We start from the raw sequence: 11,098 nt of genomic DNA, 5'->3' as shown, positions 1-11,098 counted from the left end.
AGAAGGTAATTGACTTGTCGATTTTTTTATTTATATCCAATATAGTAATCGAATGGCTTTGTACATATATATATATGTTATTCGAGAAAGTCTGGAGTATTTATTCTCATTAAAAAAAATATGAATGATAAGAGAAATTATATGAATGATAAAAATGAGTTATACATATAGACGTCAACGCGTTGATTTAATTAATGAGACCACACTTTGACGTAATCTATCTCAAAAGCAGTTTTTTCGCCATTGTCTTGCCTCCAACTTGGTAGCCATTCGTTTCGAGAATGCCAGAAATTTAACATTGCCTATAATTGAATAAAACCAATGTGTATATATACTTTTTTATGTAATTATTTTAAAAATAAATCGTATTCTTTTATTTTAAGAAAATATCTCAAGAACAGAAGCTATATGCAATTACATCGAATGTATTAAAGGATCCATACCTTAGCACCTAGATTTGTCCATGGTTTTGGCAATCCGGAACTGAGCGTATTATCCGGAAATACACGTACTCCACCCGCACCGACGCCAAGGGTAATATAAAACTATCATTAAAAAAATTATAAATTATATGTATATATTCAAAAATTATAAAACATAATATTGATATATTTAGTAGGTATATATTTTATATTTAAAATTAATTTATGCTGTTGATATAAGATAAAACGACATAAATATTCTGATAGAAAGATTGCAACACTTGTTTATTATACAATATTATATTCAAGAAACCGGACTAAAATGATATTCCGAGATTCGGTCATGGTTAAGGTCATTCATATAATAACTGTTTTGATTTCTAGATCAATGAAAAGAGCCGAAACCGTTTAAATTACAGTTGTATTGGTCACAGTTTACGGTTTCTTAAAAATTTATTAATTTTTTTGCTATTAAATTAGATAATTCTTTTTTTTACAATTTCTATTAAATAAAAACTATAATATATAGAAAAGTTAGAAAACTTTATAAATTAGGTGTAATTGTAAGTATAAAAAAATTATACAAATAAGACATAAAAATAGAAATTGTAAAAATAAAGAATTATCTAATTTAATACCATATATATATATATATATATAATTTAAATGTTATTATACATAGAATATATGTGTTCTCTTTCCCTTATCATTATACTCTATCTGTTTCTGTAGAAAAATAATAAGAAGAATAATTGAAAATATAAGAAAATGAGAACACATATATGGAAATATTCTATATATAATAATTATATTCATATTTGATCATGTATAAACAATTCCAGGAACTCACTTTACTTTCATTTTACAGTGATATTATTTGCACCAGTGCAGCAATAATAAAATGCATTGATCTTACCTCTTGATCAAATGGAGCATTTTTTCTGCCTGCGTTGGAACTACTCATCCATCCTTTTTTGTCGGGTCTCACCCGGCCAATTTCTTCGCCATCGACCAAAAACGTGAAGCCATCGCTGGTCCAGATCGTCGTGTATATGTGGAAATCCCGCGTCCATCGCGGTCCGAATTCATGCATCTTCGACACGAGTATTTCCCGAACGTCTGAAGGTGGGCCTACTCTTATACCAAAATCCAATCTTCGAGCGTCATAAATTTTCGAAACATCCGTGGCATTCACCAGGTTCTCATTGCCGCGCGTCATACCCAAAAGAACTCGGCCACTGGCATAATTCGCACCATACGTGAAATATTTTGGCTCGAGCCACATTTCTGATAAAATTGCACAGAATGATATACACATGTATTTTATAAATTTCTGTTACTTTTATTTAACGCGATGTATATTAATTATAAACTAATGAATACTATTAATATTTACTAATTAATAATTGGATTATGCCATATTTTGAGTAGATTCAGTCAAGATTTCCTTGACCAGCTTTATATTATTTTATCTTGAAAATCTATTTTGTATAATAAAATTATCTCAGCTCGTGTCAAGAATAAGAAAAATTCAAAATTTCTCGCAGAAAATAAGAATTTCTAATTTAAATATATACAATTAGCAAAAAACATGTAAATTATAGAAGAAATTGATTTAAATGAAAAATTGACAGATTGACAAATTAATAATAAGAAATTTTCTGACATTTTTTTCTATACGTCTGACAAAATATCACTTTGTTTTATATTGTATGTTTTTTCAATTATCTTATGCGCAACAAATCGCAGATTGTATATAATTACCTGGATATAGCCAATCGCCCCGAGGAAATCTCGCACGTATCTCGATTCTTCCGGACCGCAAAACGAAACTCTCCTTCGTGGTAAGACGCGCGGATATAATGGGCGGTAGAATGCTATAGGATAATGCGTGTCGCGAACATTCGTAAGAAACTGTGCTAGTACACCTGAAAAAGAAAAAAAAGAATTATAAATAAAAGAAAAAATATAGAGTGAGAATTTGCATTAGCTCAGATCACAACAGTAATTATTATAGCATCATTTTGACATCAATATGATCACTTTTGCTATCTGGAAAGTAAAGAGATCTCTTATGTCGGTGACTAATATATTCACCTATTGAGTTGTAATAATCCATATGCAGTCGCGTTCTCACCATATGAATCCTCTAATATAATTGGCTTTATCAATAATCGACCATCGTCAATTTGCACGAGCTGCTGATGGTTTTCATTGTGATAAACGCAGAACTCATAGTCCTATAATTATATATTAAATAATTTTAACAAAAATTTATATTTTAAATTTTTATTATATTCTTATTATATTATTACATATATTGCATGTAATTTTATTATATATATATATATATATATATATATATATATATATATATTGTTATATTTATTTTTATTTTTAATTTAATAATTTTAACAAAATTAAATATTAAATGAAAAAGAAAGGATACAATATATATCAAATATTGTGCTAATAATTGTATTAATTTTTTTACTTATTTTTTTTTAATAATTCAGAAAAAGGACCTCGAAATACTCACCGGGGATAGAGGCATCTTTATTTCGCGTTTCCATAATGACGCGTTGAAAAAATTGAAATTATCCTCGAACAATAGCTGAGCGGGCGGAATTTCATATCTTGATGTAGTAGAACCCCGTATAGTTTCTTCACTGTCAGTTCCTGGATTTTTCACTGCTACCAATCCGTGAGATACACGTTATCGTTATCGTAAAAATAATACCGTTACTTTGATCATTAATTGCTATATTTATGTAAATTAATTGCTATGTTTATGTAAATAATCTTACGGGAATGCGTCCACGTCTGGATGTTACTTGTGTGTTTGTTCCCATCCACTTGCGCATAAATCCAATAATGAAGTACATCTCTTTTCCTTATGGTCACTTCCGTATCTTCGAAAATCCAGCGGTCGTTTGTCGCTAAATAAACATTACCAGCGACCTCGCCGTATTCGTTAGCGTGAATTGCTTTATTTTTATTAGCGTGGAATCCAAATAATCTTAAGCCCGGTGAATCTATTAATCATATTTCATAACTATTGTATTAATCATAATTTATTTCTAAATATAAAAATTATTTTTTTAAATTCTTTTTTTTATTATAATCTTATAATCAAGGCACATTATATAAATTCGTAGTTTACAATATGAATGTATTCCTAATATTTTTCATTGTTTAATTATTTTTTATTATTATGTTGCATAATTTTACATATATATATATATATATATATATATATGTGTGTGTGTGTGTGTGTCTGAGTGTGTGTGTGTGTGTGTGTTCTTTTATAAAGACACAATTAAAAGTTTAAAATATAATATTAGACGCGATATTAAAATTGAAGAGATTATTATTCTTATGATTTTAAAACTTTTTTAGAAATTGCATCTATGTAGTCATTAAGTATTCGATACTACATATTATGATAAAATAATGCGTTTAGCGATAAAGTGAAATACGTCAACACTCCAAGAAAAACCACTTAATATTACACGCTTCTTTGACGATTAATCTTGGTCATCCGAGGAAATCCCTAAAGAAAATGATTCAATCATACTTGTCCATGTTAACAACTATAATGATTGATATTGTTAATAACTTTAATAATTAATTATTAAATTAAATAACGAATATTGTTTAAAGATAGTCGTAAAATATTTGTTAGTTTATACTTCTCAAATAAAAAACACATGGTTTTGATATTTAAGACAATCATTCATGTTGGCATGACCCTGGTTATGCTTTTGATAATAAACAGTGATACCGATTGCATATGTATATAATTATCATAATTGAGTCATCTCTTTGATATGATTCTGTTCGAAACATTTTTTTATAAATTTACAACGAGTTAAACAAATTATCCGATATTTTTATAATTTATATTTATAACTATAATCGCCAATATTTTTACATTATTATATTATTTTATATACTACATTTTAGATATATAAAATGCATTTTACATGATCAGATTACAACATTATTATGACAATTTAACAACAAATAATGTATGTAATAATTTCTTGATCGTAATTTATTATAATTAGACATCTTTTAATGTTGCAATTTATAAAACAGTTACTTTTTAGAATAATTTTTAAACAAGTTAAATGATGTTCTGTAATTTGAACTTGTAAGATGAGACTTTTATCGATTTAATTTAATTTAAACAATTTTTTTTTTCGAAAACAATACTTAAAATTGTTACGTATTTTTTCTTCTGTAGTAGACTGTATTAAATCTCGATATCAAACTTACCAGGTATAGAAACTCGAAGACCTTGCGGCCTTAGTACTTCGAAGGTCGGAACTGGTAGCACGTAGGGAAACACCGGTTTCGCGAATATGCATGCTAATACGATCGTTAGCCGAAGTATCGCGAGATCGGTTGTGCGGATAAACATGTTTATGATTGTCGATTTTCTTAAAGTGTCGCGATATTTATTGAGCGTCAGATTTACGGGAAATTCAGAGAAAGACTGATATGCACGCATGCACATACACTGATTCGCTGATACTGCTAGTGTAATGTGTCGGGTCCCTCCTTGCTCAGCTCTTGCTTTTTTTTATTCGTTATGTAAATTCTGCTTGGTTGTTTATTCCAGGGATTCCCTCCACAGATTCAATCATGTGAAATCATCCAAAATACCCTGATATCTTTATTTCGTCATTTTCGCATAATAATAATTAATATTGTTATATACTCATCTGTGAGGAAGAAGGTCCTATAAAAACAATATATATTATAAATATCTAATATATAATAAATATATTTATTCTATATTAGATATAAATAAAATCAGTAATACTTTCCTTAGGCATATATTAGATATACATGCAGAAATTGCAGAAATAAATTTGTTTCTTTTCTTTTTCAATAATTTTATTATCATGTTTGTAAAAATATTCACAAAAAAATTTAATGATTCTTGGCAGTGCTTAAAGCTACGGTCGCACGAAATTTATTTGACAGAATTGTCGCAATTCTGGCGCAACGTGTAATGGATTCATCAAGTGAACTCCGCGCGATCGTAACTTGAAAAAAAATTAAATTTCTAGACATTATTAAATATCAGGAATTATTTCTCTTTTTATTTTAGGTATTATTATTTTTTAACAAAGATTTGTTGATTTTGCTTTTTAACAGAACTTCAATAAAATGACGTTTATTAATTAATGACAATATTGTAATAAAATTATTACCATATTGTCGCATTATTTGGTTTCGATTTGCTTTTGAAAATTTATTTAATCGGCTGCTGCAGTTGCGCAATAGACACATTCTTGCACGCGGCGATGTGATGTAAACATGTGTCAGAAGATTTCATTGTATTAACCAGAGAGTTTGTTTAATCGATAAAACTTCAAAGAGACTATTTATCATGTTGCCTATCACGACGAGATCCAGCATAATATGGAGATTATCTTGTAGTCTGTTAAATAAAACTTTGATCAAAAAACGAATCGTACAACTGAATAAATGCAAAAGTCACGTTCGAGGTTATGTTAACCTCAATTCAGCACATTTTGCGAAGAGAAATTCATTAACAAATTTATTACAATCATCTCTAAATAATTTTAGTTCCGATACTGAGTATTCGACAGAATAGTGAGTATCTTTATATTAATCGTACTATTTTTTTTTATAATTAATGCTATAACATTTGCATATGTTGTTGAAACATCAAAATTTATTATTTATATAATTTTATTAGCGTACTTAGCCCGGTGGAATATGAGAGAATCTGTGATGAGACTTTAGATTCATTAAGCGAGTACTTTGAGGAATTAGTTGAAGCAGCAGCACATTTGCCAGACGCAGATGTATCTTATGGAGTATGCGAGTAGTAATTACAGAATTCATAATTGCCATTTGTGTTTGTGTGTTTAATATTTGCGAAATTTCTGTTGCAGGATGGTGTACTGACTGTAATCTTTGGTGACCCACATGGCACTTATGTTATAAATCGTCAGACACCAAACAAACAGATTTGGCTCTCGTCTCCAAAATCTGGACCCAAGCGTTATAATTTTATAAATGGTCAATGGATATACAAACATGATGGCAAAACATTGCACGAACTATTGAATAAAGAGATACCAGCGATTGTGAGGCATCAAGCATGTTTCGACAAATGTTCCTTTAGTGGCAAAGAAGAGCAAGCTGTGTAATCGATGACTTTTCTTTTGAGAAATAATATCAATAGAGATTTAATTTATGATAGCTGGTGCGAATTTACTATAATTCTCTTTATATAATTATATAAAGTGAAAATTATTAAAGATTTGATTTATGAGAAAGTTGTACATAAGACTAATATTAAAATAAGTGAAGAAAATTTCTCAACACCATATGTATATATATGTATAGACACTACGGTGTAAAATCTTTATGTGAGTAATTTTAATATATCAAATGATTACGTATTATGCAAACTGAATTTTTATAATGGCACATATACACTATTGTTATATACTTATTTATACTTTAGTTATATAGCAACATAGATACATTGCAACTAAAATATGCAAATTATTTTTAAAAAATAATATTTATTATATAATATTATTTATTTTTACATTCTTTAAAGTTACAAATATATATATAACAATTTCGATTTCTTTCGTCAAATTATTAGATAATTATATATTGAACAACATTGTTTTTTTTTTATTAAAATAAAATTGATCATTCATCAAAATTCCTTTATATGTATAAAACTAGCATTAAAAAAGAGCATTCTTAATTGCATTTACATTGCAACTATATCGAATTTTATTTATGTACTAAATTATGCATAATGAAATGATTTAATCGTACTGTTCGAATATAATTTTTCCTTTATTATTCGACAGAAAGCAAAAATGGAGATTATGGAAGATGGGAATTTGGTCGATCGCGTAAGAATTTTACTACAACGAGACATGCAATATTATCAGGTATTAATTAATTGACTACAATTGTCATTAATAATAATAGTTTATATTTTATATCTGTTTCCAAAAAGACACAAAAAAAATTTATTCCAAATTTATTATGTATGACGTATTTAATTGCAAAAAATTGATTTATTGATGATCTTGAAACAAGGATACAAATATGTGAATCAAATAATTCTGTTATTATTTTGGTGGTAGATACAGATTTTTATCTTTATCTTAAATAATAATTTAATAATAATTTTCATAGATATTTTAATAAACGGGTAAAAAATATTTAAATTGATGCTGATTGATTGATATTATTTATTCTAAAAATGTGACATAATTAAAACTCATCTTATATGCTACATGTAATATTGTAATTTGCGAAATGTAGGATATGCAAACAGTTTTGAGAGAACCGCTATGCCTACGTATTAGCGGTGGGAAACTCGATTTTCCACGACATGCTTCGTTCGCCGCAATAAAAATCGTCACATGGTGGGAAGCGGATTTCGTGGCCGCTTTTAAGTGCGCTTCTGGTTTAAGCGCCACCGAAAATGAAGGCGCATCCAGCGTCGACAGCGAGGACGGTGCTATTAAACGGATCCAGCCCTCCGATTTTATTCTACTCGTTGCCGACACCGCAGAAGAATTGCTAGGTACATTTTATCTCGATGACGAGAAATAAAATTTTTATATTTGAAAAACACTGGCAACAAATAAATAGATTAATATATAATATAATCCATAAATAGATTAATAGAATAATGAATAAAGAGAAATTAAAAAGGTAATTGATAAAAAAGTAAATATATATATAAATATATGTATATATTTATTATTAAATATATATGCATTTATAGTAGATCTCTCTCTTTATGAATATATTTAAATGCTAAATACAACTGTTCTAATTATTATATATTAAATCTTTAAATTTGAAACGTTTTTATCAATATTCTACTAAATAATTAACATATATTTTTGGAGATTATTATTATAAATTACAAATTAATTAAAGAATATATGTGCAAAGTGTTATGTTTCAAAGAGATTTAATTCGCACTAAAAGATCTCTTGAATTCATAAAACAATACCATAATTAAATCTTAGATTAAATTTCCGATTAAGAAAATCGATTCTAAATTAATTAAATAATTCTACTATTGATCCTTGTCTTCTTTTAATTTACTTTGTCTATCTACCTCGGCAAGAAAGCTGTATTTAATTGACTTGAATAAATTTTTGATAATGGCGCAATTTTCTTTCTTTTTAAAGACTTACAAAATTAGAAATATTTAGAAGTGTCGAGAAAATAAAATTTATATTTTTTTCTTTCTTTTTTTTATTTTTTAGAGCATCTGCACATGTTGATTCAAGAATCCTTGGATCACGCCGACCTTACCGTACTCACCGCCACTTTGGGCGCAGCAGCCCTGATACGAAATTGCTTATGGTGTTACAATCAACACTCAAAAGGAAAGATCACTTCTCAAGCCAGGTACTTTACACTATGAAAGTTGCAGCTTTTAATTAATTGTATTTTTAAAAATTTTTGAATCAACTATGAATTTTTTCTAAGAGAATATTTGTAGAATAGGTTTTAAATAATTTTCTTTAACTCAATTACTAAATTTCTAATGGTCCATGTTTCCAAAAAATGATCTCTTATTTATCATCTTCTTTTAAATACAAAATAGAATCTTGCTGTGATCGTTAAAAAAAGAAAAAGAGTTTATTTTATATAACGCACGTTATAATTAGATGATTATGCAACGTATAAAAAATATAAGAATAAAGAATTTTTATTTTATCTCAAAATTTAAAAAATGCAGTATATTTTTGGTCTCTTTCTTATATTTTAAATAAATTCTAATATATATATATATATATATATATATATATATATATATATATATACACGATATTTGTATCAATTTTATTTGTTTTTCTCTTATAGTGAAAAAATTAATAAATCTCACAAAGCATTCCATGAAATGGCCGAAGCCGTGGCAGAGAGATTGCTCGATCTGCACTGTAGATTAATTTCCTTGTACATCCTTAACGAAGCGGACTCTCTCAGCTGGCACAGCAACAAACCATTCTTCGAAAGAGAGCGATGCTCCTACGTTATACAGATGTGGTGGCTATATATGCAAGGTAAAATTAATATTCGGTTCCCATTTCTCTCCGAATAACTGTAATGTCATAGTGATATTTTATAGATACAGATTTATAACACATTCGCAAAAAAACGAATATGCTAATATTTGCAGGTACTAAGGCGGATTTATGGAACACAGTCTCGCCTAAGATGGCACAGCGTGTATTTTCAGAAATGTTAAACGAGTCCCTATCCATCATAACAACGCGATTCATTCACGTAAGTCCGCGATATATCACAACTAGTTTCGATTAATCTTTCAATTTATTCTGTTCTTTTATCTCTGTATAGAACGCTTTATTGTTATACCTATAAATCACATAAAATGAAACTTGTTTGAAATCTTATTTATTGATTTTTTTCTTATCATTTGCATGCATTATACATTCGCAATTTATTAAAATGCAACGTTCGATTGTGTTATCATTTATGATTAAGTAAAATGAGATAAATTAAAAGAATGCAAATAATAAAAATAAAACAATTCGATGTAGAATTCCCAATATTTTTGGATAACTCGACATGCACATTGGAAATTGTTCTAACATTAAAAATTCCACTTAAGATATGCGATTGAGAATTTGTATTATTCTTAATTTACATAATATAAACAAAGTATTTATTTTATGTAACAGGGTCGACCGACAGTGGCAAGATCCGAGCAATTTTGGTCGGACGCCTTTAATGTGCTCTGCTGTACGGGATATCTGGCTTTAGGCGCATGTGTCGATGGCGACGGGATGATAGGTGCACGACCGAGTAATTTGCCGACAGCGATAAGAGATATACATGCGAAATGTAATGAATTATTAATCTGCTTACTACTTAGGGGCACTCCTCTCAGAGAACTGTATCAGGTACGGGTCTCCAGAGTGTCTTCTTAGGCTCTTAAAACATTTTCCAACAAGTTGAACATTTTATTTAAAAAAAAAAACCACATTTTTATTAAGTAAACTAATTAAGTAAATGTACTCGTATAAATTGAAACACGTGTACTACACGTTTTATGTGATAGAATTATAGCACTCAAAGAATTGTATCTCAAAGAATTGCCTTCAGAGTGGCAGGTTTTTAAAATATTTTCCAAACTAAACATAACGAACGAAAAGTACATTATTTTTATTAAGTGTAATTTTATAAATTAAAATTACACAGAGAACGCGTAGAAAGATAAAAGTCCTATTCATTAATTTAACCTGGAATCTAATTTAGCGATATTAAAACATGAACATTTAATATTATGATAAAAAAATATCTTTTATAAATGTTAAATAATAAATGATTATATACGTTATTCAGATCTTCCGACACGGATTGGAAAATTTGGCGATACTGCGACCTCGACGCAGTCCAGCTCCATGGCTATTAATATGCGCTCCGAATTTATTAGGATTGAACGCAACTGATACTCCAGCTGATATTATAACGTTGCCTGAGGACAAAGCCGTTATCCTCGAGTTGAATGTCATGAGGCATCAGCCTCAACCCAACTGGCCTCAACTGATGAAAGTAATTAATTAATTAATATATTAAATAATTTAAAATATAATTAATTAATTTAAAAA

General features: G+C 28.4%; 3 protein-coding genes across 6 annotated transcripts in view; 2 read left to right on the top strand and 1 right to left on the bottom strand.

The window, feature by feature from the left end:
- Positions 1-9: 9 nt before the first annotated feature.
- On the bottom strand, positions 10-4,978 carry LOC114934264 (beta-1,3-glucan-binding protein). Of its 2 annotated transcripts, none has more exons than XM_085483253.1 (8): positions 4,704-4,978; positions 3,230-3,457; positions 2,962-3,116; positions 2,520-2,662; positions 2,187-2,350; positions 1,339-1,709; positions 444-545; positions 10-302 (listed from the first exon to the last, which is right to left on the bottom strand). In XM_085483253.1, exons 1-8 carry the CDS (start codon positions 4,942-4,944, stop codon positions 192-194), a joined length of 1,515 nt encoding a protein of 504 aa, XP_085339379.1. In that variant the 5' UTR covers positions 4,945-4,978; the 3' UTR covers positions 10-191. The 2 variants fall into 2 exon arrangements, with proteins under 2 accessions (XP_085339379.1, XP_085339380.1); XM_085483254.1 differs by having other exon boundaries at positions 2,962-3,113.
- Positions 4,979-5,714: 736 nt separating this feature from the next.
- fh (frataxin) lies at positions 5,715-6,745 on the top strand. The gene is made up of 3 exons (XM_029306871.2): positions 5,715-6,053; positions 6,160-6,280; positions 6,359-6,745. The coding sequence occupies exons 1-3, from the start codon at positions 5,827-5,829 to the stop codon at positions 6,614-6,616; spliced, it is 606 nt and encodes a 201-aa protein (XP_029162704.1). The 5' UTR covers positions 5,715-5,826; the 3' UTR covers positions 6,617-6,745.
- Positions 6,746-6,773: 28 nt separating this feature from the next.
- LOC114934219 (uncharacterized) overlaps positions 6,774-11,098 on the top strand; it is a 51,284-nt gene continuing 46,959 nt past the window's right edge. For all 3 annotated transcript variants that reach the window (XR_003820229.2, XM_029306867.2, XM_085483299.1), the window contains exons 1-8: positions 6,774-6,838; positions 7,301-7,384; positions 7,764-8,028; positions 8,726-8,870; positions 9,330-9,529; positions 9,646-9,752; positions 10,169-10,390; positions 10,833-11,042. Coding sequence is in view for 2 of the 3 variants with exons in the window: in XM_029306867.2 (XP_029162700.1) it covers positions 7,310-7,384; positions 7,764-8,028; positions 8,726-8,870; positions 9,330-9,529; positions 9,646-9,752; positions 10,169-10,390; positions 10,833-11,042 (1,224 nt within the window). In the remaining variant the exon portion in view is untranslated. The remainder of the gene's footprint in view (positions 6,839-7,300; positions 7,385-7,763; positions 8,029-8,725; positions 8,871-9,329; positions 9,530-9,645; positions 9,753-10,168; positions 10,391-10,832; positions 11,043-11,098) is intronic.

This window comes from Nylanderia fulva, unplaced genomic scaffold (assembly GCF_048542155.1).
Source record: "Nylanderia fulva isolate GAGA-0341 unplaced genomic scaffold, ASM4854215v1 Scaffold24, whole genome shotgun sequence".
NCBI lineage: Eukaryota > Metazoa > Arthropoda > Insecta > Hymenoptera > Formicidae > Nylanderia > Nylanderia fulva.
The sequence above is the reverse complement of the archived record's forward strand: the minus strand, read 5'-3'. Positions and strand labels throughout refer to the sequence as shown.

Bases quoted from the DNA above. Each gene is read 5' to 3' on its own strand.
- LOC114934264 (XM_085483253.1), bottom strand. From the start codon at position 4,944: ATGTGCATGCGTGCATATCAGTCTTTCTCTGAATTTCCCGTAAATCTG. The intron at 1,710-2,186 runs GTAATTATATAC...CAATTTTATCAG, and splicing joins GGGCGATTGGCTATATCCAG to AAATGTGGCTCGAGCCAAAA. The intron at 303-443 runs GTATGGATCCTT...ATTCAATTATAG, and splicing joins GGACAAATCTAGGTGCTAAG to GCAATGTTAAATTTCTGGCA.
- fh (XM_029306871.2), top strand. From the start codon at position 5,827: ATGTTGCCTATCACGACGAGATCCAGCATAATATGGAGATTATCTTGT. The intron at 6,054-6,159 runs GTGAGTATCTTT...TAATTTTATTAG, and splicing joins ACTGAGTATTCGACAGAATA to CGTACTTAGCCCGGTGGAAT. The intron at 6,281-6,358 runs GTATGCGAGTAG...TTTCTGTTGCAG, and splicing joins ACGCAGATGTATCTTATGGA to GATGGTGTACTGACTGTAAT.